Here is a 27,942-nt window from a genome sequence, read left to right on the forward strand (position 1 = left end):
ATGGGCGCTTGGCAGATCAACAAACCAGATTATAAATGGGTGGTTTGGTTTGAGGATGAAGTTCAAAGATGGGCGCTTGGCATGTCAACAAACCAGATTATAAATGGGTGGTTAGGTTTGAGTATGAAGGTCAAAGATGGGCGCTTGGCAGGTCAAAAAAACAGATGACAAATGGGTGGTTAGGTTTGAGTATAAAGGTCAAAGATGGGCGCTTGACATGTCAACAAAACAGATTATAAATGGGTGGTTAGGTTTGGCATGTCAACAAACTGTCTTCCATGACAAAGGAGAGCTATAGTATGTATTTGGTGATTGCTGAGGCAAGAGACAATGAAGAGATTTTAAAAAGTCAACTTTTAATACTACCAGAGATAGGTGAACAACGGGTGAAAAATGTACATATTTTTTTGAAATTATTTTTTTCAGATTTTTTTTGTAAAATTCACAGTTTCAGTGATTCATAAAATAAAACTGGCATAGCTACTCTGATTTAAGAACATTCAGTGGGGTTAAAAATACAATAAAAATAGATGCACAACAATGAACTGTTCAAAGTAAAAACAACATCTGTAAGGTCCTTGAATTCAGAGCTCCATGGTGATGTGACAGATTGGTGTATTTCCCGAGCTCCATGGTGATGTGACAGATTGGTGTATTTCCCGAGCTCCATGGTGATGTGACAGATTGGTGTATTTCCCGAGCTCCATGGTGATGTGACAGATTGGTGTATTTTCCCGAGCTCCGTGGTGATGTGACAGATTGGTGTATTTCCAGAACAGATGAGGAAAGACAACTCAACCCATTGGAGAAGAAGTGACAGTCATTATAAGGTTTTGGGATTCACCCTACAGTGGGTATGTTATAGCCTGGGTACCAGACCTGTTCGGGCTATTCTTCCACTCCTTGTCATATGCCAATGTTTGTAGCACAAACAGGTTGGGTATCCACGCTAGGTATGGCGGTGTTTGGTGGTGACAATGAGCTCAGGAGTATGGACCCCTAGCTAGCTGTATTTAGCTTGTCAATGCACCTCACTGGCCAACATCAAACAGGTGAAACATACCTACCACTGCAATGTGGCAAAATGCCGCTATTGTGACCATTCTATTGTGTGTGTCTGGTGTATTGGACGTTCAGTATTAGTCTAGTACTCTATACAGTCCCTATCTGGTCACAGACCGCAGCAGAGGGGAGTGAGGTAAGAGTCCACGCTAACCTAGGATCTAAAAATGCATCCCAAATGGCACCCTATTCCCTACATAGTGCATTACTTTAGACTACGGCCCATAGGGGTTCTGCTCAAAAGTAGTGCACTTGGTCTAAAGTAGTGCACTACATACGGAATAGGGTGCCATTTGGGACACATTCCTAATGTCTGTGGTTGTGGTGATAGCTAAACTTGACCTCTGACCTCTGGCTTTTCCACTTGGCTTCTGTGCCAGCTGTGTGCCAGCCATGTTGGTGCCAGCCGTGTTGGTGCCAGCCGTGTTGGTGCCAGCCGTGTTGGTGCCAGCCGTGTTGGTGCCAGCCGTGTTGGTGCCAGCCGTGTTGGTGTCTGCCGTCTACTGGAAAGGGGAAGCAATACTAATTCATCTTCAGTTCATCTTCCCTTCAATATGAACACCAATGTAAAACCACATATTCAAACAAAATAGACAACAACACTATGAGCGTGTTTATGTGACATCAGTGATCCTACAGCTTTTTACCTCCTACAAAAACAGCTCATTGTTCTACTTCTCTATCTTATCCACGTTGTTGTTGTTGTTGTTGTTGTTGTTGTTGTTGTTGAGGCTGAGGCTGCCGTTGAGCCCATTCTCCTTCCTCAGCGCTCGGGGGATGATCTTCTTCTGCACAAATAGTCTCTGGAGGAACTTGTCCGAGAGACTCAGAGGGAAATAACTATAGATGAAGTACATGAGGCCCACGCCGGGCCCAGCGTAGTACCGGACCAGGGGCTGGGGGGAGAGCAGCGCCTCACTGATGGTGTTGATGACTGGTGACAGGTCCTCGTTAGCCGACTGGGCGAATCGCTGGAAGAGGTCCTTGGTCTCATGGGTGTAATCCTCCCCGTACTCCTCCAGCAGGCCTGCGGACAGGTTGTGGATCAGGGTCTTGTACTGACTCTCCCAGTACTCCTGGTTACTGGACTGACCTGGGATCAGGATATATAGAGGGTTGAGTTAACATTGAGTTTCCCTTACACCATATGTTCTCTATCTTAACCCAGTTTCCACTCCTCTAGTCCCCATCCCATCTATCATCTCTCTGGTGGTTCCACTCCTCTAGTCCGCATCCCATCTATCATCTCTCTGGTGGTTCCACTCCTCTAGTCCCCATCCCATCTATCATCTCTCTGGTGGTTCCACTCCTCTAGTCCCCATCCCATCTATCATCTCTCTGGTGGTTCCACTCCTCTAGTCCCATCCCATCTATCATCTCTCTGGTGGTTCCACTCCTCTAGTCCCCATCCCATCTATCATCTCTCTGGTGGTTCCACTCCTCTAGTCCCCATCCCATCTATCATCTATCTGGTGGTTCCACTCCTCTAGTCCCCATCCCATCTATCATCTATCTGGTGGTTCCACTCCTCTAGTCCCCATCCCATCTATCATCTATCTGGTGGTTCCACTCCTCTAGTCCCCATCCCATCTATCATCTCTCTGGTGGTTCCACTCCTCTAGTCCCCATCCCATCTATCATCTCTCTGGTGGTTCCACTCCTCTAGTCCCCATCCCATCTATCATCTCTCTGGTGGTTCCACTCCTCTAGTCCCCATCCCATCTATCATCTATCTGGTGGTTCCACTCCTCTAGTCCCCATCCCATCTATCATCTCTCTGGTGGTTCCACTCCTCTAGTCCCCATCCCATCTATCATCTCTCTACACTCTGTCACAACACCCTTTGTTAGTCTGTACTCCTAAGATCACCTTCCACTACAGAGAGACAGCCAAAGGTACAAAGGAAGATACATTTTTGTAGATACTGTAGAGGGCTTGGTGGTGAGCGAGCGGGAAGGTGGACATGGCCTGTTTTGAACTCTGGGGTAGTAAGAGGGCTTGGTGGTGAGCGAGTGGGAAGGTGGACATGGCCTGTTTTGAACTCTGGGGTAGTAAGAGGGCTTGGTGGTGAGCGAGTGGGAAGGTGGACATGGCCTGTTTTGAACTCTGGGGTAGTAAGAGGGCTTGGTGGTGAGCGAGAGGGAAGGTGGACATGGCCTGTTTTGAACTCTGGGGTAGTAAGAGGGCTTGGTGGTGAGCGAGAGGGAAGGTGGACATGGCCTGTTTTGAACTCTGGGGTAGTAAGAGGGCTTGGTGGTGAGCGAGAGGGAAGGTGGACCTGGTTGCATTGTGTCGGATGTGACAACTTTAGCATATTCCCCTGCCCTGAGCACGCCCCCATTCTCATCGACGGGGCTGTAGTGGAACAGGTTCGAGAGCTTCAAGTTCCTTGGTGTCCACATCACCAACAAACTATCATGGTCCAAACACAGCAAGACAGTCGTGAAGAGGGCACGACAAAGCCTATTCCCCCTCAGGAGACTGAAAAGATTTGGCATGGGTTCTCAGATCCTCAAAAAGTTCTACAGCTGCACCATCGAGAGCATCCTTACTGGTTGCATCACCGCCTGGTATGGCAACTGCTCAGCCTCCGACCGCAAGGCACTACAGAGGGTAGTGCGTACGGCCCAGTACATCACTGGGGCAAAGCTCCCTGCCATCCAGGACCTCTATACCAGGCGGTGTCAGAGGAAGGCCCTAACAATTGTCAAAGACTCCAGCCACCTCAGTCATATACTGTTCTCTCTGCTACTGCACGGCAAGCGGTACCGGAGCGCCAAGTCTAGGTCCAAAAGGCCTCTTAACATCTTCTACCCCCAAGACTCCTGAACAGCTAATCATGGCTACCCGGACTATTTGCATTGCCATTCCACCCCACCCCTTTTACGCTGCTGCTACTCTGTTTATTATTTATGCATAGTCACTTTAACTCTACCCACATGTACATATTACCTCAACTAACCGGTGCCCCCGCACATTACATTTACATTTTAGTCATTTAGCAGACGCTCTTATCCAGAGCGACTTACAGGAGCAAGTAGGGTTAAGTGCCTTGCTCAAGGGCACATCGACAGATTTGGTGATTAGAACCAGCGACCTTTCGGTTGCTGGCACAACGCTCTTAACCACTAAGCTACCTGCCGCCCCGAAGATCTGTACCAGTACCCCCTGTATATAGCCTCCCTACTGTTAATTTATTTTTAATAATTTAATTTAATTATTTGCAATTTATTATTTTTTACTTATCAATTTTTTACTTAACCCTTAAAAAAATAAAAAAAGTAAACTGCATTGTTGGTTAAGGGCTTGTAAGTAAGCATTTCACTGTTGTATTCGGCGCATGTGGCAAATAACTTTTTATTTTATTTTACCCCCATTCATGTCCACTGTGTGTTACACCCAAACGCTTCCTCCTGCTCCCCAGGTTCCCCTCCCCTATCTAGTATGAGGAGGGAAGAATGGTGGATGCCATAATCCTGACCCCTATCCCTGACCCCTGACCTCTGACCTCTGACCTCTGACCTTTAACCCTCACCTGTCTTGTATGAGGATGGCAGTATGGTGGACACGTTGACCGCCCAGGGTTCCAGCTGTAACCCTAACCTTAACCCCTAACCTCTGACCTCTAACCTTTAACCCTCACCTGTCTTGTATGAGGATGGCAGTATGGTGGACACGTTGACCGCCCAGGGTTCCAGCTGTAACCCTAACCTTAACCCCTAACCTCTGACCTTTAACCCTCACCTGTCTTGTATGAGGATGACAGTATGGTGGACACGTTGACCGCCCAGGGTTCCAGCTGTAACCCTAACCTTAACCCCTAACCTCTGACCTCTAACCTTTAACCCTCACCTGTCTTGTATGAGGATGGCAGTATGGTGGACACTTTCACCCCCCAGGGTTCCAGTTCGTGGCGGAGTGTGTTGATGAACAGGTTGAGAGCTGCCTTGGAGGCTCCGTACGCTGCTAGACAGGGGAACGGCTGCTCTCCTGGAGGGACACACAGAGAGAGAGAGAGACACCACAACGTCAGTATACAGTATTATAGGAGATCTAATGAGATCTTTGTTTCAGAGGGCTGAAGGGACTGGGCCGTAACTTTCCCCACTACTGTTTACCCTTTTTACACGCGTTAACTATTTCCTCTAGTCATATCTAGTTCTATTATCTTCATTGTATTGCTAGAATGTAACTTCCGCACTTTGCCCTTCGATTAATGTAATTAAGACATGTCAGTAAAGATAAGAAAAGAACACTGGTTCTTCCATATTAAAAGACGTCGGTAAAGATACAAAAAAAATAACCCTTTATTTAACCAGGTAAATGGACTGAGAACACGTTCTCATTTACAGCAACGACCCGGGGAATGGTTACAGGGGAGAGGACGGGGGATGAATGAGCCAATTGGAAGCTGGGAATGATTAGGTGGCCACGATGGTAAGAGGGGCCAGATTGGGAATTTAGTCAGGACAGCGAGGTTAACAGCCCTACTCTTAAAATAAATGTTTTGATAAAGGAACCTTTATCTTGGCAAGAACCTCAAAAACCACAAACCAAAGACACCGGCTGAATCTTTAGTGACCACAGAGAGTCACCCGTTTAACTTCCCATCCGAAAGACGGCACCCTACACAGGGCAATGTCCCCAATCACTGCCCTGGGGCATTGGGATATTTTACACCAGAAGAAAGAGTGACTCCTACTGGCCCTCCAACACCACTTCCAGCAGCATCTGGTCTCCCATCCAGGGACCAACCCAGCTTAGTTTCAGAGGCAAGCCAGCAGTGGGATGCAGGGTGGTATTCTGCTGGCCAGCTTGACACTGGTTCTTCCATATTAAAATATGTGTCAGTTCTTCCTTCAGGCGATGAGAGATATGTTTATACAACATCATGTCGCTGCTGTCAGCCCATAAACTCTCCTAACCTGTCTGAGACCCCTGATGGCACCCTATTCCCTATGTAGTGCACTACTTTTGACCAGATAGGCCCCTGTACAAAAGTAGTGCACTATATACTCCTTGCTGTCCCCAGTCCGCCTGGCCTTGCTGCTATTCCAGTTTAAACTGTTCTGCCTGCGGTTATGGAACCCCTACCTGTCCCAGACCTGCTGTTTTAAACTCTAATGATCGGCTATGAAAAGCCAACTGAGATTTATTCCTGATTATTATTTGACCATGCTTGTCACTTATGAACATTTTTGAACATCTTGGCATGGTTCTGTTATAATCTCCACCCGGCACAGCCAGAAGAGGACTGGCCACCCCTCATAGCCTGGTTCCTCTCTAGGTTTCTTCCTAGGTTTTGCCTTTCTAGGGAGTTTTTCCTAGCCACCGTGCTTCTACACCTGCATTATTAGCTGTTTGGGGTTTTAGGCTGGGTTTCTGTACAGCACTTCGAGATATTAGCTGATGTAAGAAGGGCTATATAAAATAAAATTGATTGATTGATTGAAATTGATTGAATAGGGTGCCATTTGGGATGCAGACTATGTAGCAACACCACAACAATGTTCCGCTCTACTCCAGACGGCGGGAGACAGGAAATGCTAAAGGGCGTGTTAGGAACACAATGCTACACAGTATGAAAAAATGTATGCACTCGCTAACTGTAAGTCGCTCTGGGATGAGAGCGTCTGCTAAAATGACTAAAATGTAATTGCAGATCGAGACTGTTTCTACGTTTGTGGTTTCCCTCTGGGCCTCGTGGAGAGAAATGCTTTAGTGTTAAGAGGAGCGTTCCCTGTGACTCAACGACTGACAGGATGGCAGTGAAAAGGCTGAAATAGGGCCACCTTCCAAACGCCATCCTATTCCCTACTTAGTACACTCGGGTCAAAAGTAGTGCACTGTAGAGGGAACAGGGTACCATTTGGGATATCCCTTAGGACAATAGGCCCCACCTGTATCTGTGTGAAGTGGGCCTCATCCGGCTCTATGCATCCAGCCTGAGCCTGACAGCTTGACTAGTATAAACACCGTGTTCCGTCTGGGTGTGTCTCTGTAACGCTAGGTGAAGCATGTCGTATTGCCTGCGTTCACAGCACAGGGGGGGGGGAAGATGAAGTCACAGAGCAATATGAAGCAGCCTGAAATCATGTGCAGATGATGGCTCTTTCATGTTTCTACTGTTGTGTAGTTGTACAGCGTCTGAAACCCTTCAATGTATCAATGCACCTTCCATAGTGGTTTGCTTCATCCAAATGTTACATGAGAAATCATTTCAAAAATAGCTCCACCAAACTGGGTGCTTTATGGGGTTTCCACTGAGAGTCAGTGGTTGCTATAGGGATGATAGTATTGAGACAGCTCTGATTGGTTGCTGTAGGGATGATAGTATTGAGACAGCTCTGATTGGTTGCTGTAGGGATGATAGTATTGAGACTGCTCTGATTGGTTGCTATATGGGCGCCGAGTGGCACAGTGGTCTAAGGCACTGCATCGCAGTGCTAGCTGTGCCACTAGAGATCCTGGTTCGAATCCAGGCTCTGTCGTAGCCGGCCGCGACCGGGAGACCCATTGGGCGGCGCACAATTGGCCCAGGGTGGTTGAGGGAATGGCCGGCAGGGATGTAGCTCAGTTGGTAGAGCATGGCGTTTGCAACGCCAGGGTTGTGGGTTTGATTCCCACGGGCGGCCAGTATGAAAAAATATTTTAAAAAATAAAATAATGTATGTACTCACTAACTGTAAGTCGCTCTGGATAAGAGCGTCTGCTAAATGACTAAAATGATAGTATTGAGACTGCTCTGATTGGTTGCTGTAAGGATGATAGTATTTAGACAGCTCTGATTGGTTGCTGTAGGGATGATAGTATTTAGACAGCTCTGATTGGTTGCTATAGGGATGATAGTATTGAGACTGCTCTGATTGGTTGCTGTAGGGATGATAGTATTGAGACTGCTCTGATTGGTTGCTATAGGGATGATAGTATTGAGACTGCTCTGATTGGTTGCTATAGGGATGATAGTATTGAGACTGCTCTGATTGGTTTCTATAGGATGATAGTATTGAGACAGCTCTGATTGGTTGCTATAGGGATGATAGTATTGAGACAGCACTGATTGGTTGCTATAGGGATGATAGTATTGAGACAGCTCTGATTGGTTGCTATAGGGATGATAGTATTGAGACAGCTCTGATTGGTTGCTGTAGGGATGATAGTATTGAGACAGCTCTGATTGGTTGCTATAGGGATGATAGTATTGAGACAGCTCTGATTGGTTGCTGTAGGGATGATAGTATTGAGACAGCTCTGATTGGTTGCTTTAGGGATGATAGTATTGAGACAGCTCTGATTGGTTGCTATTGGGATGATAGTATTTAGACAGCTCTGATTGCTGGCATCACAGGACTTTTTGGGTGATGTCATGTAGCAGTTGGGTTGGGAAATGTTTTGATAAAGGAACCTTTATCTTGGCAAGATCCTCAAAAACCACAAACCAAAGACACTTTGCTGAATTCCAAATGGCACCCTATTCCCTAAACAGTGCACTACTTTTGACCAGAGCCCTGTGGAGGGAATAGGGTGTAGGGCAGGGTTCTCCAACCCTGTTCCTGGCGAGCTACCATCCTGTAGGTTTTCGTTTCAACCCCAGTTGTAACTGACCTGATTCAGCTTCTTAACCAGCTAATTATTAGAATCAGGTGCTCTAGATTAGGGTTGGAACGAAACCCTGCAGGACAGTATCTCTCCAGGGATAAGGCTGCCATTTAGGACTAATAGACTGACATGCAGAATGTTATGTACCGACACATCCACCATGGCATCCGTTATGACAGGGTAGTAATCACTTTAACCATATGGTATGAAACAACAACAAGGTTTTGATTGCAGGCATTGATTGTAACATAATGTGTGTTTTATATCAAAGCCAGACAGGTATAAACCCTGAACGTTGTGTTCGTATCAAAGCCAGACAGATTTAACCCTGAACGTTGTGTTGAGACAATGTGGGAGGTGTGTGTATGAGTATGTGGTGAGTTGTCTTTCTGAGTGTGTGTGTGTGTGTGTGTGTGCGCGCGTGCGTGTGCGTGCGTGCGTGTGTGCGTGTGTGTGTGTGTGTGTGTGCGTGTGTGCGTGCGTGTGATCCACCCACCTGCAGGGCTGGAGATAGTGACGATACGTCCCTTGGCCTGACGTAGCAGAGGCAGGAATGTCTTGGTGACATTCAGAGTCCCAAAGAAGTTCACCTCCATACATCCACGGTAGTTAGACATCAGAGAAAGCTCTGCATCCCCGAAGTTAACACACACTCCTGCATTATTCACCAAGCCCCACAGACCTAGAGAGAGAGAGGAGAGAGAGAGAGAGAGAGAGAGAGAGAGAGAGAGAGAGAGAGAGAGAGAGAGAGAGAGAGAGAGAGAGAGAGAGAGAGAGAGAGAGAGAGAGAGAGAAAGGGTGAGACAGGGATGCACCTTGAGCCCCACCCTCTTCAACACTTATATCAACAAATTGGCGAGGGCACTAGAACAGTCTGCAGCACCCGACCTCACCCTACTAGAATCTGAAGTCTTGTATTTATAGTATTTGGCCCTAAACAGAGAGTACACAGTGGCAGAATACCTGACCACTGTGACTGACCCAAACTTAAGGAAAGCTTTGACTATGTACAGACTCAGTGAGCATAGCCTTGCTATTGAGAAAGGCCACCGTAGGCAGACCTGGCTCTCAAGAGAAGACAGGCTATGTGCACACTGCCTACAAAATGAGGTGGAAACTGAGCTGCACTTCATAACCTCCTGCCAAATGTATGACCATATTAGATACTCATATTTCCCTCAGATTACATAGACCCACAAAGAATTCGAAAACAAACCCAATTTGGATAAACTCCCATATCTATTGGGTGAAATACCACAGTGTGCCATCACAGCTGCAAGATTTGTGACCTGTTGCCACAAGAAAAGGGCAACCAGTGAAGAACAAACACCATTGTAAATACAACACGTGTTTATTTATTTTCCCTGTCCAAAAGGCTTCTCAACAGCTTCTACCCCCAAGCCATAAGACTCCTGAACAGCTAATCATGGCTACCCAGACTATTTGCACTGCCCCCCCACCCCCCCCACCCCCCACCCCCACCCCATATTTTTACGCTGCTGCTACTCTGTTAATTATTTATGCATAGTTACTTTAACTCTACCCACATGTACATATTACCTCAACTACCTAAATTAGCCGGTGCCCCCGCACATTGACTCTGCACCGGTACCCCCCCCCTGTATATATAGCCTCCCTACTGTTATTTTATTTTACTTCTGCTCTTTTTTTCTCTCAACACTTTTTTGTTGTTGTTTTATTTTACTTTTTTATTAACAAATAAATGCACTGTTGGTTAAGGGCTGTAAGTAAGCATTTCACGGTAATGTCTACCCCTGTACCTGTATTCGGCGCATGTGGCAAATAAAATTTTATTTGATTTGTTGTACTTTAACTATTTGCACATTGTTAAAACACTGTATATAGACATAATATGACAATTGAAATGTCTTTATTGTTTTGGAAATTTGTGAGTGTAATGTTTACTGTTAATTTTGGTAATTGTTTATTTCACTTTTGTTTATTATCCATTTCACTTGCTTTGACAATGTTAACATATGTTTCCCATGGAAATAAAGAATATTGAAATTGAATATATATATATATAGAGAGAGAGAGAGAGAAAGAGAGAGAGAGAGAGAGAGAGAGAGAGAGAGAGAGAGAGAGACAGAGAGAGAGAGAGAGACAGAGAGAGAGAGAGAGAGAGAGAGAGAGAGAGAGAGAGGCGTAGGGACAGCGAGAACAAACATTTAAACAACATTTTATTTCCCAGAATACAATCTTGTCCTTGTAAATTAACAATATAATACATGATTCCCATATCACCCAAATTCAACACTTACAGAAAACCATGTGCATATTCTCCATCAATTTCCCAACTGCTTACAATAAAACAAACCAAACAGGATTTGCAAACCTACAATAGCCAAGTCGATGGATGTATTTCCACACATTTCCCACAGAGAGGCATCGTTTCACACTAGTCAAAACCCTCCTTTGCATAATTCTGCACCATTGCTGTAAGCCAATGTAGAGAGCTACTGAGTCATTTGTACCTTTCAGTTTCCACACAAGAATGTCAACCAGGAAACCATCAGGTTACCATAGGAGGTCTAGATTATTACAGTCAACCAGGAAACCATCAGGTTACCATAGGAGGTCTAGATTATTACAGTCAACCAGGAAGTAACCATCAGGTTACCATAGGAGGTCTAGATTATTACAGTCAACCAGGAAACCATCAGGTTACCATAGGAGGTCTAGATTATTACAGTCAACCAGGAAACCATCAGGTTACCATAGGAGGTCTAGATTATTACAGTCAACCAGGAAGTAACCATCAGGTTACCATAGGAGGTCTAGATTATTACAGTCAACCAGGAAACCATCAGGTTACCATAGGAGGTCTAGATTATTACAGTCAACCAGTAAACCATCAGGTTACCATAGGAGGTCTAGATTATTACAGTCAACCAGGAAACCATCAGGTTACCATAGGAGGTCTAGATTAGTACAGTCAACCAGTAAACCATCAGGTTACCATAGGAGGTCTAGATTATTACAGTCAACCAGTAAACCATCAGGTTACCATAGGAGGTCTAGATTATTACAGTCAACCAGGAAACCATCAGGTTACCATAGGAGGTCTAGATTATTACAGTCAACCAGGAAGTAACCATCAGGTTACCATAGGAGGTCTAGATTATTACAGTCAACCAGGAAACCATCAGTTACCATAGGAGGTCTAGATTATTACAGTCAACCAGGAAGTAACCATCAGGTTACCAAGGAGGTCTAGATATTACAGTCAACCAGGAAACCATCAGGTTACCATAGGAGGTCTAGATTAGTACAGTCAACCAGGAAACCATCAGGTTACCATAGGAGGTCTAGATTAGTACAGTCAACCAGTAAACCATCAGGTTACCATAGGAGGTCTAGATTATTACAGTCAACCAGTAAACCATCAGGTTACCATAGGAGGTCTAGATTATTACAGTCAACCAGTAAACCATCAGGTTACCATAGGAGGTCTAGATTATTACAGTCAACCAGGAAACCATCAGGTTACCATAGGAGGTCTAGATTATTACAGTCAACCAGTAAACCATAAGGTTACATTAGGAGGTCTAGATTATTACAGTCAACCAGGAAACCATCAGGTTACCATAGGAGGTCTAGATTATTACAGTCAACCAGTAAACCATCAGGTTACAATAGGAGGTCTAGATTATTACAGTCAACCAGGAAACCATCAGGTTACCATAGGAGGTCTAGATTATTACAGTCAACCAGTAAACCATCAGGTTACCATAGGAGGTCTAGATTATTACAGTCAACCAGGAAACCATCAGGTTACCATAGGAGGTCTAGATTATTACAGTCAACCAGTAAACCATCAGGTTACCATAGGAGGTCTAGATTATTACAGTCAACCAGGAAACCATCAGGTTACCATAGGAGGTCTAGATTATTACAGTCAACCAGTAAACCATCAGGTTACCATAGGAGGTCTAGATTATTACAGTCAACCAGGAAACCATCAGGTTACCATAGGAGGTCTAGATTATTACAGTCAACCAGTAAACCATCAGGTTACCATAGGAGGTCTAGATTATTACAGTCAACCAGGAAACCATCAGGTTACCATAGGAGGTCTAGATTATTACAGTCAACCAGTAAACCATCAGGTTACCATAGGAGGTCTAGATTATTACAGTCAACCAGTAAACCATCAGGTTACCATAGGAGGTCTAGATTATTACAGTCAACCAGGAAACCATCAGGTTACCATAGGAGGTCTAGATTATTACAGTCAACCAGGAAACCATCAGGTTACCATAGGAGGTCTAGATTATTACAGTCAACCAGGAAACCATCAGGTTACCATAGGAGGTCTAGATTATTACAGTCAACCAGGAAACCATCAGGTTACCATAGGAGGTCTAGATTATTACAGTCAACCAGTAAACCATCAGGTTACCATAGGAGGTCTAGATTATTACAGTCAACCAGGAAACCATCAGGTTACCATAGGAGGTCTAGATTATTACAGTCAACCAGGAAACCATCAGGTTACCATAGGAGGTCTAGATTATTACAGTCAACCAGGAAACCATCAGGTTACCATAGGAGGTCTAGATTATTACAGTCAACCAGGAAACCATCAGGTTACCATAGGAGGTCTAGATTATTACAGTCAACCAGGAAACCATCAGGTTACCATAGGAGGTCTAGATTATTACAGTCAACCAGTAAACCATCAGGTTACCATAGGAGGTCTAGATTATTACAGTCAACCAGTAAACCATCAGGTTACCATAGGAGGTCTAGATTATTACAGTCAACCAGGAAACCATCAGGTTACCATAGGAGGTCTAGATTATTACAGTCAACCAGGAAACCATCAGGTTACCATAGGAGGTCTAGATTATTACAGTCAACCAGTAAACCATCAGGTTACCATAGGAGGTCTAGATTATTACAGTCAACCAGTAAACCATCAGGTTACCATAGGAGGTCTACTTTCATTAGATAATTACAGTCAACCAGGAAACCATCAGGTTACCATAGGAGGTCTAGATTATTACAGTCAACCAGGAAACCATCAGGTTACCATAGGAGGTCTAGATTATTACAGTCAACCAGGAAACCATCAGGTTACCATAGGAGGTCTAGATTATTACAGTCAACCAGGAAACCATCAGGTTACCATAGGAGGTCTAGATTATTACAGTCAACCAGTAAACCATCAGGTTACCATAGGAGGTCTAGATTATTACAGTCAACCAGGAAACCATCAGGTTACCATAGGAGGTCTAGATTATTACAGTCAACCAGGAAACCATCAGGTTACCATAGGAGGTCTAGATTATTACAGTCAACCAGGAAACCATCAGGTTACCATAGGAGGTCTAGATTATTACAGTCAACCAGGAAACCATCAGGTTACCATAGGAGGTCTAGATTATTACAGTCAACCAGGAAACCATCAGGTTACCATAGGAGGTCTAGATTATTACAGTCAACCAGGAAACCATCAGGTTACCATAGGAGGTCTAGATTATTACAGTCAACCAGGAAACCATCAGGTTACCATAGGAGGTCTAGATTATTACAGTCAACCAGGAAACCATCAGGTTACCATAGGAGGTCTAGATTATTACAGTCAACAAGGAAACCATCAGGTTACCATAGGAGGTCTAGATTATTACAGTCAACCAGGAAACCATCAGGTTACCATAGGAGGTCTAGATTATTACAGTCAACCAGGAAACCATCAGGTTACCATAGGAGGTCTAGATTATTACAGTCAACCAGGAAACCATCAGGTTACCATAGGAGGTCTAGATTATTACAGTCAACCAGTAAACCATCAGGTTACCATAGGAGGTCTAGATTATTACAGTCAACCAGTAAACCATCAGGTTACCATAGGAGGTCTAGATTATTACAGTCAACCAGTAAACCATCAGGTTACCATAGGAGGTCTAGATTATTACAGTCAACCAGTAAACCATCAGGTTACCATAGGAGGTCTAGATTATTACAGTCAACCAGTAAACCATCAGGTTACCATAGGAGGTCTAGATTATTACAGTCAACCAGGAAACCATCAGGTTACCATAGGAGGTCTAGATTATTACAGTCAACCAGGAAACCATCAGGTTACCATAGGAGGTCTAGATTATTACAGTCAACCAGTAAACCATCAGGTTACCATAGGAGGTCTAGATTATTACAGTCAACCAGGAAACCATCAGGTTACCATAGGAGGTCTAGATTATTACAGTCAACCAGGAAACCATCAGGTTACCATAGGAGGTCTAGATTATTACAGTCAACCAGGAAACCATCAGGTTACCATAGGAGGTCTAGATTATTACAGTCAACCAGGAAACCATCAGGTTACCATAGGAGGTCTAGATTATTACAGTCAACCAGGAAACCATCAGGTTACCATAGGAGGTCTAGATTATTACAGTCAACCAGAAACCATCAGGTTACCATAGGAGGTCTAGATTATTACAGTCAACCAGGAAACCATCAGGTTACCATAGGAGGTCTAGATTATTACAGTCAACCAGGAAACCATCAGGTTACCATAGGAGGTCTAGATTATTACAGTCAACCAGGAAACCATCAGGTTACCATAGGAGGTCTAGATTATTACAGTCAACCAGGAAACCATCAGGTTACCATAGGAGGTCTAGATTATTACAGTCAACCAGTAAACCATCAGGTTACCATAGGAGGTCTAGATTATTACAGTCAACCAGGAAACCATCAGGTTACCATAGGAGGTCTAGATTATTACAGTCAACCAGGAAACCATCAGGTTACCATAGGAGGTCTAGATTATTACAGTCAACCAGGAAACCATCAGGTTACCATAGGAGGTCTAGATTATTACAGTCAACCAGGAAACCATCAGGTTACCATAGGAGGTCTAGATTATTACAGTCAACCAGGAAACCATCAGGTTACCATAGGAGGTCTAGATTATTACAGTCAACCAGGAAACCATCAGGTTACCATAGGAGGTCTAGATTATTACAGTCAACCAGGAAACCATCAGGTTACCATAGGAGGTCTAGATTATTACAGTCAACCAGTAAACCATCAGGTTACCATAGGAGGTCTAGATTATTACAGTCAACCAGTAAACCATCAGGTTACCATAGGAGGTCTAGATTATTACAGTCAACCAGGAAACCATCAGGTTACCATAGGAGGTCTAGATTATTACAGTCAACCAGGAAACCATCAGGTTACCATAGGAGGTCTAGATTATTACAGTCAACCAGTAAACCATCAGGTTACCATAGGAGGTCTAGATTATTACAGTCAACCAGTAAACCATCAGGTTACCATAGGAGGTCTAGATTATTACAGTCAACCAGGAAACCATCAGGTTACCATAGGAGATCTAGATTATTACAGTCAACCAGGAAACCATCAGGTTACCATAGGAGGTCTAGATTATTACAGTCAACCAGGAAACCATCAGGTTACCATAGGAGATCTAGATTATTACAGTCAACCAGGAAACCATCAGGTTACCATAGGAGGTGTAGATTATTACAGTCAACCAGGAAACCATCAGGTTACCATAGGAGGTCTAGATTATTACAGTCAACAAGGAAACCATCAGGTTACCATAGGAGGTCTAGATTATTACAGTTAACCAGGAAACCATCAGGTTACCATAGGAGGTCTAGATTATTACAGTCAACCAGTAAACCATCAGGTTACCATAGGAGGTCTAGATTATTACAGTCAACCAGGAAACCATCAGGTTACCATAGGAGGTCTAGATTATTACAGTCAACCAGTAAACCATCAGGTTACCATAGGAGGTCTAGATTATTACAGTCAACCAGTAAACCATCAGGTTACCATAGGAGGTCTAGATTATTACAGTCAACCAGTAAACCATCAGGTTACCATAGGAGGTCTAGATTATTACAGTCAACCAGTAAACCATCAGGTTACCATAGGAGGTCTAGATTATTACAGTCAACCAGTAAACCATCAGGTTACCATAGGAGGTCTAGATTATTACAGTCAACCAGTAAACCATCAGGTTACCATAGGAGGTCTAGATTATTACAGTCAACCAGGAAACCATCAGGTTACCATAGGAGGTCTAGATTATTACAGTCAACCAGGAAACCATCAGGTTACCATAGGAGGTCTAGATTATTACAGTCAACCAGTAAACCATCAGGTTACCATAGGAGGTCTAGATTATTACAGTCAACCAGGAAACCATCAGGTTACCATAGGAGGTCTAGATTATTACAGTCAACCAGGAAACCATCAGGTTACCATAGGAGGTCTAGATTATTACAGTCAACCAGGAAACCATCAGGTTACCATAGGAGGTCTAGATTATTACAGTCAACCAGGAAACCATCAGGTTACCATAGGAGGTCTAGATTATTACAGTCAACCAGGAAACCATCAGGTTACCATAGGAGGTCTAGATTATTACAGTCAACCAGGAAACCATCAGGTTACCATAGGAGGTCTAGATTATTACAGTCAACCAGGAAACCATCAGGTTACCATAGGAGGTCTAGATTATTACAGTCAACCAGGAAACCATCAGGTTACCATAGGAGGTCTAGATTATTACAGTCAACCAGTAAACCATCAGGTTACCATAGGAGGTCTAGATTATTACAGTCAACCAGGAAACCATCAGGTTACCATAGGAGGTCTAGATTATTACAGTCAACCAGTAAACCATCAGGTTACCATAGGAGGTCTAGATTATTACAGTCAACCAGTAAACCATCAGGTTACCATAGGAGGTCTAGATTATTACAGTCAACCAGTAAACCATCAGGTTACCATAGGAGGTCTAGATTATTACAGTCAACCAGTAAACCATCAGGTTACCATAGGAGGTCTAGATTATTACAGTCAACCAGTAAACCATCAGGTTACCATAGGAGGTCTAGATTATTACAGTCAACCAGGAAACCATCAGGTTACCATAGGAGGTCTAGATTATTACAGTCAACCAGGAAACCATCAGGTTACCATAGGAGGTCTAGATTATTACAGTCAACCAGGAAACCATCAGGTTACCATAGGAGGTCTAGATTATTACAGTCAACCAGTAAACCATCAGGTTACCATAGGAGGTCTAGATTACTACAGTCAACCAGGAAACCATCAGGTTACCATAGGAGGTCTAGATTACTACAGTCAACCAGTAAACCATCAGGTTACCATAGGAGGTCTAGATTATTACAGTCAACCAGTAAACCATCAGGTTACCATAGGAGGTCTAGATTATTACAGTCAACCAGTAAACCATCAGGTTACCATAGGAGGTCTAGATTATTACAGTCAACCAGTAAACCATCAGGTTACCATAGGAGGTCTAGATTATTACAGTCAACCAGGAAAACCATCAGGTTACCATAGGAGGTCTAGATTATTACAGTCAACCAGTAAACCATCAGGTTACCATAGGAGGTCTAGATTATTACAGTCAACCAGTAAACCATCAGGTTACCATAGGAGGTCTAGATTATTACAGTCAACCAGTAAACCATCAGGTTACCATAGGAGGTCTAGATTATTACAGTCAACCAGTAAACCATCAGGTTACCATAGGAGGTCTAGATTATTACAGTCAACCAGGAAACCATCAGGTTACCATAGGAGGTCTAGATTATTACAGTCAACCAGGAAACCATCAGGTTACCATAGGAGGTCTAGATTATTACAGTCAACCAGGAAACCATCAGGTTACCATAGGAAGTCTAGATTATTACAGTCAACCAGGAAACCATCAGGTTACCATAGGAGGTCTAGATTATTACAGTCAACCAGGAAACCATCAGGTTACCATAGGAGGTCTAGATTAGTACAGTCAACCAGTAAACCATCAGGTTACCATAGGAGGTCTAGATTATTACAGTCAACCAGTAAACCATCAGGTTACCATAGGAGGTCTAGATTATTACAGTCAACCAGGAAACCATCAGGTTACCATAGGAGGTCTAGATTATTACAGTCAACCAGGAAGTAACCATCAGGTTACCATAGGAGGTCTAGATTATTACAGTCAACCAGGAAACCATCAGGTTACCATAGGAGGTCTAGATTATTACAGTCAACCAGGAAGTAACCATCAGGTTACCATAGGAGGTCTAGATATTACAGTCAACCAGGAAACCATCAGGTTACCATAGGAGGTCTAGATTAGTACAGTCAACCAGTAAACCATCAGGTTACCATAGGAGGTCTAGATTATTACAGTCAACCAGTAAACCATCAGGTTACCATAGGAGGTCTAGATTATTACAGTCAACCAGGAAACCATCAGGTTACCATAGGAGGTCTAGATTATTACAGTCAACCAGTAAACCATCAGGTTACCATAGGAGGTCTAGATTATTACAGTCAACCAGGAAACCATCAGGTTACCATAGGAGGTCTAGATTATTACAGTCAACCAGTAAACCATCAGGTTACCATAGGAGGTCTAGATTATTACAGTCAACCAGGAAGTAACCATCAGGTTACCATAGGAGGTCTAGATTATTACAGTCAACCAGTAAACCATCAGGTTACCATAGGAGGTCTAGATTATTACAGTCAACCAGGAAACCATCAGGTTACCATAGGAGGTCTAGATTATTACAGTCAACCAGTAAACCATCAGGTTACCATAGGAGGTCTAGATTATTACAGTCAACCAGTAAACCATCAGGTTACCATAGGAGGTCTAGATTATTACAGTCAACCAGTAAACCATCAGGTTACCATAGGAGGTCTAGATTATTACAGTCAACCAGTAAACCATCAGGTTACCATAGGAGGTCTAGATTATTACAGTCAACCAGGAAACCATCAGGTTACCATATGAGGTCTAGATTATTACAGTCAACCAGGAAACCATCAGGTTACCATAGGAGGTCTAGATTATTACAGTCAACCAGGAAACCATCAGGTTACCATAGGAGGTCTAGATTATTACAGTCAACCAGGAAACCATCAGGTTACCATAGGAAGTCTAGATTATTACAGTCAACCAGGAAACCATCAGGTTACCATAGGAGGTCTAGATTATTACAGTCAACCAGGAAACCATCAGGTTACCATAGGAGGTCTAGATTAGTACAGTCAACCAGTAAACCATCAGGTTACCATAGGAGGTCTAGATTATTACAGTCAACCAGTAAACCATCAGGTTACCATAGGAGGTCTAGATTATTACAGTCAACCAGGAAACCATCAGGTTACCATAGGAGGTCTAGATTATTACAGTCAACCAGGAAGTAACCATCAGGTTACCATAGGAGGTCTAGATTATTACAGTCAACCAGGAAACCATCAGGTTACCATAGGAGGTCTAGATTATTACAGTCAACCAGGAAGTAACCATCAGGTTACCATAGGAGGTCTAGATATTACAGTCAACCAGGAAACCATCAGGTTACCATAGGAGGTCTAGATTAGTACAGTCAACCAGTAAACCATCAGGTTACCATAGGAGGTCTAGATTATTACAGTCAACCAGTAAACCATCAGGTTACCATAGGAGGTCTAGATTATTACAGTCAACCAGGAAACCATCAGGTTACCATAGGAGGTCTAGATTATTACAGTCAACCAGTAAACCATCAGGTTACCATAGGAGGTCTAGATTATTACAGTCAACCAGGATAACCATCAGGTTACCATAGGAGGTCTAGATTATTACAGTCAACCAGTAAACCATCAGGTTACCATAGGAGGTCTAGATTATTACAGTCAACCAGGAAGTAACCATCAGGTTACCATAGGAGGTCTAGATTATTACAGTCAACCAGGAAGTAACCATCAGGTTACCATAGGAGGTCTAGATTATTACAGTCAACCAGTAAACCATCAGGTTACCATAGGAGGTGTAGATTATTACAGTCAACCAGTAAACCATCAGGTTACCATTGGAGGTCTAGATTATTACAGTCAACCAGGAAACCATCAGGTTACCATAGGAGGTCTAGATTATTACAGTCAACCAGGAAACCATCAGGTTACCATAGGAGGTCTAGATTATTACAGTCAACCAGGAAACCATCAGGTTACCATAGGAGGTCTAGATTATTACAGTCAACCAGTAAACCATCAGGTTACCATAGGAGGTCTAGATTATTACAGTCAACCAGTAAACCATCAGGTTACCATAGGAGGTCCAGATTATTACAGTCAACCAGTAAACCATCAGGTTACCATAGGAGGTCTAGATTATTACAGTCAACCAGGAAACCATCAGGTTACCATAGGAGGTCTAGATTATTACAGTCAACCAGTAAACCATCAGGTTACCATAGGAGGTCTAGATTATTACAGTCAACCAGTAAACCATCAGGTTACCATAGGAGGTCTAGATTAGTACAGTCAACCAGTAAACCATCAGGTTACCATAGGAGGTCTAGATTATTACAGTCAACCAGTAAACCATCAGGTTACCATAGGAGGTCTAGATTATTACAGTCAACCAGGAAGTAACCATCAGGTTACCATAGGAGGTCTAGATTATTACAGTCAACCAGGAAGTAACCATCAGGTTACCATAGGAGGTCTAGATTATTACAGTCAACCAGTAAACCATCAGGTTACCATAGGAGGTCTAGATATTACAGTCAACCAGTAAACCATCAGGTTACCATAGGAGGTCTAGATTATTACAGTCAACCAGGAAACCATCAGGTTACCATAGGAGGTCTAGATATTACAGTCAACCAGGAAACCATCAGGTTACCATAGGAGGTCTAGATTATTACAGTCAACCAGGAAACCATCAGGTTACCATAGGAGGTCTAGATTATTACAGTCAACCAGGAAACCATCAGGTTACCATAGGAGGTCTAGATTATTACATTACATTTACATTTTAGTCATTTAGCAGACGCTCTTATCCAGAGCGACTTACAGTTAGCGCATACATTATTTTATCGAACCCACAACCCTGGCATTGCAAACGCCATGCTCTACCAACTGAGCTACATCCCCTGCCGGCCATTCCCTCCCCTACCCTGGACGACGCTGGGCCAAATGTGCGCCGCCCCATGGGTCTCCCCGGTCGCGGCCGGCTACGACAGAGCCTGGATTCGAACCAGGATCTCTAGTGGCACAGCTAGCACTGCGATACAGTCAACCAGTAAACCATCAGGTTACCATAGGAGGTCTAGATATTACAGTCAACCAGGAAACCATCAGGTTACCATAGGAGGTCTAGATTATTACAGTCAACCAGGAAACCATCAGGTTACCATAGGAGGTCTAGATTATTACAGTCAACCAGTAAACCATCAGGTTACCATAGGAGGTCTAGATTATTACAGTCAACCAGTAAACCATCAGGTTACCATAGGAGGTCTAGATTATTACAGTCAACCAGGAAACCATCAGGTTACCATAGGAGGTCTAGATTATTACAGTCAACCAGGAAACCATCAGGTTACCATAGGAGGTCTAGATTATTACAGTCAACCAGGAAACCATCAGGTTACCATAGGAGGTCTAGATTATTACAGTCAACCAGGAAACCATCAGGTTACCATAGGAGGTCTAGATTATTACAGTCAACCAGGAAACCATCAGGTTACCATAGGAGGTCTAGATTATTACAGTCAACCAGGAAACCATCAGGTTACCATAGGAGGTCTAGATTATTACAGTCAACCAGTAAACCATCAGGTTACCATAGGAGGTCTAGATTATTACAGTCAACCAGGAAACCATCAGGTTACCATAGGAGGTCTAGATTATTACAGTCAACCAGGAAACCATCAGGTTACCATAGGAGGTCTAGATTATTACAGTCAACCAGGAAACCATCAGGTTATCATAGGAGGTCTAGATTATTACAGTCAACCAGGAAACCATCAGGTTACCGTAGGAGGTCTAGATTATTACAGTCAACCAGGAAACCATCAGGTTACCATAGGAGGTCTAGATTATTACAGTCAACCAGGAAGTAACCATCAGGTTACCATAGGAGGTCTAGATTATTACAGTCAACCAGGAAACCATCAGGTTACCATAGGAGGTCTAGATTATTACAGTCAACCAGTAAACCATCAGGTTACCATAGGAGGTCTAGATTATTACAGTCAACCAGTAAACCATCAGGTTACCATAGGAGGTCTAGATTATTACAGTCAACCAGTAAACCATCAGGTTACCATAGGAGGTCTAGATTATTACAGTCAACCAGTAAACCATCAGGTTACCATAGGAGGTCTAGATTATTACAGTCAACCAGGAAACCATCAGGTTACCATAGGAGGTCTAGATTATTACAGTCAACCAGTAAACCATCAGGTTACCATAGGAGGTCTAGATTATTACAGTCAACCAGTAAACCATCAGGTTACCATAGGAGGTCTAGATTATTACAGTCAACCAGTAAACCATCAGGTTACCATAGGAGGTCTAGATTATTACAGTCAACCAGTAAACCATCAGGTTACCATAGGAGGTCTAGATTATTACAGTCAACCAGGAAGTAACCATCAGGTTACCATAGGAGGTCTAGATTATTACAGTCAACCAGGAAGTAACCATCAGGTTACCATAGGAGGTCTAGATTATTACAGTCAACCAGTAAACCATCAGGTTACCATAGGAGGTCTAGATATTACAGTCAACCAGTAAACCATCAGGTTACCATAGGAGGTCTAGATTATTACAGTCAACCAGGAAACCATCAGGTTACCATAGGAGGTCTAGATATTACAGTCAACCAGGAAACCATCAGGTTACCATAGGAGGTCTAGATTATTACAGTCAACCAGGAAACCATCAGGTTACCATAGGAGGTCTAGATTATTACAGTCAACCAGGAAACCATCAGGTTACCATAGGAGGTCTAGATTATTACATTACATTTACATTTTAGTCATTTAGCAGACGCTCTTATCCAACGCGACTTACAGTTAGCGCATACATTATTTTATCGAACCCACAACCCTGGCATTGCAAACGCCATGCTCTACCAACTGAGCTACATCCCCTGCCGGCCATTCCCTCCCCTACCCTGGACGACGCTGGGCCAAATGTGCGCCTCCCCATGGGTCTCCCGGTCGCGGCCGGCTACGACAGAGCCTGGATTCGAACCAGGATCTCTAGTGGCACAGCTAGCACTGCGATACAGTCAACCAGTAAACCATCAGGTTACCATAGGAGGTCTAGATATTACAGTCAACCAGGAAACCATCAGGTTACCATAGGAGGTCTAGATTATTACAGTCAACCAGGAAACCATCAGGTTACCATAGGAGGTCTAGATTATTACAGTCAACCAGTAAACCATCAGGTTACCATAGGAGGTCTAGATTATTACAGTCAACCAGTAAACCATCAGGTTACCATAGGAGGTCTAGATTATTACAGTCAACCAGGAAACCATCAGGTTACCATAGGAGGTCTAGATTATTACAGTCAACCAGGAAACCATCAGGTTACCATAGGAGGTCTAGATTATTACAGTCAACCAGGAAACCATCAGGTTACCATAGGAGGTCTAGATTATTACAGTCAACCAGGAAACCATCAGGTTACCATAGGAGGTCTAGATTATTACAGTCAACCAGGAAACCATCAGGTTACCATAGGAGGTCTAGATTATTACAGTCAACCAGGAAACCATCAGGTTACCATAGGAGGTCTAGATTATTACAGTCAACCAGTAAACCATCAGGTTACCATAGGAGGTCTAGATTATTACAGTCAACCAGGAAACCATCAGGTTACCATAGGAGGTCTAGATTATTACAGTCAACCAGGAAACCATCAGGTTACCATAGGAGGTCTAGATTATTACAGTCAACCAGGAAACCATCAGGTTATCATAGGGAGGTCTAGATTATTACAGTCAACCAGGAAACCATCAGGTTACCGTAGGAGGTCTACATTATTACAGTCAACCAGGAAACCATCAGGTTACCATAGGAGGTCTAGATTATTACAGTCAACCAGGAAGTAACCATCAGGTTACCATAGGAGGTCTAGATTATTACAGTCAACCAGGAAACCATCAGGTTACCATAGGAGGTCTAGATTATTACAGTCAACCAGTAAACCATCAGGTTACCATAGGAGGTCTAGATTATTACATAACCTGGTTATCATCATCAGTCGGTCATGTTTGGCCTGTGTTTGTATAGACAGGAAAGACACGCGTCAGTCCAGACAGGATTACAAAACACTGTCTCCAGCCAGAGAGAGATACAGTATCTACTGTACCTGGCAGTAGGTGTCCAGGTGTGTTTCCTTTGTCTAGTTCACCTGAAGTCCAGGTGTGTTTCCTTTGCCAGCCCAGTGTGGACAAATACAAGTGTTTTATCATTGTGGCTGTAAAGGAACATCAACGCACTCACTCAGACTAGAGGCCAACCACTGTGTGCGTGTTTTTTGTGTGTGTGTGTGTTCGTGCGTGCGTGCATATGCGAGTGCGTGCATGTGTGTGTGTGCGTGTGCGTATGTGTGTACGTGTGTGAGAGTGGGTCATTAAACCAGCCCAGGCATGCTCATGTGACTAACTCCTGTGTGGTGTGACCTAAAATCATCTTTAGGTACCCACATTCAATGTTCACTTTTCCTGTTTCCTCTCTCCTGTTTCCTCTCTCCTGTTTCCTCACTCTGTTTCCTCTTTCCTGTTTCCTCGTCCCCTGTTTCCTATTATCCGTTTCCTCTTTTCTGTTTCCCCTCTCATGTTTCCTTTTTCCATGTTTCCTCTTACCCGTTTCCTCCTACCTGTTTCCTCTTCCATGTTTCCCCTCCCTGTTTCCCCTCCATGTTTCCTCTTTCCTGTTTCTTCTTTTCTGTTTCCTTTTTTTCCATGTTTCCACTTTCATGTTTCCTTTTTTCATGTTTCCTTTACCATGTTTCCTCTTCTGTGTTTCCTCTTCCATGTTTCCTCTTCCCTGTTTCCTCTTACCTGTTTCCTCTTTCCTGTTTCTTTACCCTGTTTCCTTACCCTGTTTCCTCTCTCCTGTTTCCTCTTCTCTGGTGCCTCTCCCTGTTTCCCCTCTCCTGTTTCCTCTTCTCTTGTTCCTCTTCCCTGGTCCTTCTTCCCTGGTTCCTCTCTCCTGTTTCCTCTTTTCTGTTTCCTCTCTCCTGTTTCCTCTTCTCTGGATCCTCTTTCCTGTTTCCTCTCCCTGTTCCTTAGCCTGTTTCCTCCCCCCTGTTTCCTCCCTCCTGTTTCCTCTTCCCTGTTTCCTCCTCCCTGTTTCCTCCTCCCTGTTTCCTCTTACCTGTTTCCCCCTCCCTGTTTCCTCTTTCTGTTTCCTCTTCCCTATTTCCTCTACCCTGTTTCCTCTCCCTTGTTTCCTCTTACCTGTTTCATCATACCTGTTTCCTCTTTCCTGTTTCATCTTCCTGTTTCCTCTCTCCTGTTTCCTCTTCTCTGGTGCCTCTCCCTGTTTCCCCTCTCCTGTTTCCTCTTCTCTGGTTCCTCTTCCCTGGTCCTTCTTCCCTGGTTCCTCTCTCCTGTTTCCTCTTCCATGTTTCCTCCCTCCTGTTTCCTCTTCTCTGGATCCTCTCTCCTGTTTCCTCTCTCTGTTTCCTCTCCCTGTTTCCTTAGCCTGTTTCCTCCCTCCTGTTTCCTCTCTCCTGTTTCCTCTTCCCTGTTTCCTCTTCCCTGTTTCCTCTTCCCTGTTTCCCCCTCCCTGTTTCCTCTTTCTGTTTCCTCTACCCTGTTTCCTCTTCTATGTTTCCTCATCCTGTTTCCTCCCTCTGTTTCCTCTTCTCTGTTTCCTCTTTCCTGTTTCCTCATCCTGTTTCCTCATCCATGTTGCCTCTTTTCTGTTTCCTCTCCCTGTTTTCTCTCTCCTGTTTCCTCCCTCCTGTTTCCTCTTCCCTGTTTTCTCTCTCCTGTTTCCTCTCCCCTGTTTCCTCTCTCCTGTTTCCTATCCCCTGTTTTCTCTACCCTGTTTCCTCTTCCCTGTTTCCTCCCTCCTGTTTCCTCTCCCCTGTTTCCTCTTCCCTGTTTCCTCTCTCCTGTTTCCTCTTCTCTGGTTCCTCTTCCATGTTTCCTTAGTCTGTTTCCCCCTCCCTGTTTCCTCTTTCTGTTTCCTCTACCCTGTTTCCTCTCCCTATTTTCCTCTTACCTGTTTCCCCCTCCCTGTTTCCTCTTTCTGTTTCCTCTTCCCTATTTCCTCTACCCTGTTTCCTCTCCCTTGTTTCCTCTTACCTGTTTCATCATACCTGTTTCCTCTTTCCTGTTTCCTCTTCCTGTTTCCTCTCTCCTGTTTCCTCTTCTCTGGTGCCTCTCCCTGTTTCCCCTCTCCTGTTTCCTCTTCTCTGGTTCCTCTTCCCTGGTCCTTCTTCCCTGGTTCCTCTCTCCTGTTTCCTCTTCCATGTTTCCTCCCTCCTGTTTCCTCTTCTCTGGATCCTCTCTCCTGTTTCCTCGTCTCTGTTTCCTCTCCCTGTTTCCTTAGCCTGTTTCCTCCCTCCTGTTTCCTCTTCTCTGTTTCCTCTTCCCTGTTTCCTCTTCCCTGTTTCCCCCTCCCTGTTTCCTCTTTCTGTTTCCTCTACCCTGTTTCCTCTTCTATGTTTCCTCATCCTGTTTCCTCCCTCTGTTTCCTCTTCTCTGTTTCCTCTTTCCTGTTTCCTCATCCTGTTTCCTCATCCATAGGGAACAGGGTGCCATTAGGTCAGTGGACCATATAGGGGACAGGGTGCCATTAGGTCAGTGTACCATATAGGGGACAGGGTGCCATTAGGTCAGTGTACCATATAGGGGACAGGGTGCCATTAGGTCAGTGTATCATATAGGGGACAGGGTGCCATTAGGTCAGTGTACCATATAGGGGACAGGGTGCCATTAGGTCAGTGGACCATATAGGGAACAGGGTGCCATTAGGTCAGTGGACCATATAGGGGACAGGGTGCCATTAGGTCAGTGGACCATATAGGGGACAGGGTGCCATTAGGTCAGTGGACCATATAGGGGACAGGGTGCCATTAGAGACGCACACTGTGACTGTTGTTTGTGTGTTCTGGGTGTGTGTTAGTGACTTGTTTGTGTGAATGCCTGCATGGATGTGTATCTGTGTGCGAGGGCCTGCGTCTCTCACCTCTGAGGCCCAGTTTGGCCTTGGTGTCTAGAAGAGCCCGTTGGACCTGCTGTGGCTGGGTGATGTCCACCTGTAGTAGGGTGAGACGAGGGGAGCAGGTCCTCTGGAGCTCCCTGGCTCCCTCCCCAGACAGGTCCAACACCGTAGCAAACACCTCAAAACCCTGTGCGTCCAGACGCCACGCTGCAGCCTTCCCGAAGCCTGTGTCACAGCCTGGTAGAAAGGGAGGGAGGGACAGAATGACAGG

The 27,942-nt window shown here is 44.1% G+C and overlaps 1 protein-coding gene across 1 annotated transcript; it reads right to left on the reverse strand.

Moving 5' to 3' along the window:
* Positions 1 to 335: 335 nt before the first annotated feature.
* On the reverse strand, positions 336 to 27,942 carry LOC121548192 (corticosteroid 11-beta-dehydrogenase isozyme 2; the record flags this gene model as incomplete). Its single annotated transcript, XM_045217636.1, has 4 exons — positions 336 to 2,155; positions 4,915 to 5,052; positions 9,158 to 9,343; positions 27,696 to 27,942. Coding segments are annotated over 4 exons (993 nt in total), but the record flags the coding sequence as incomplete, so codon positions are not given.

The sequence above is a fragment of the Coregonus clupeaformis genome, unplaced genomic scaffold (assembly GCF_020615455.1).
Source record: "Coregonus clupeaformis isolate EN_2021a unplaced genomic scaffold, ASM2061545v1 scaf1158, whole genome shotgun sequence".
Taxonomy (NCBI): domain Eukaryota; kingdom Metazoa; phylum Chordata; class Actinopteri; order Salmoniformes; family Salmonidae; genus Coregonus; species Coregonus clupeaformis.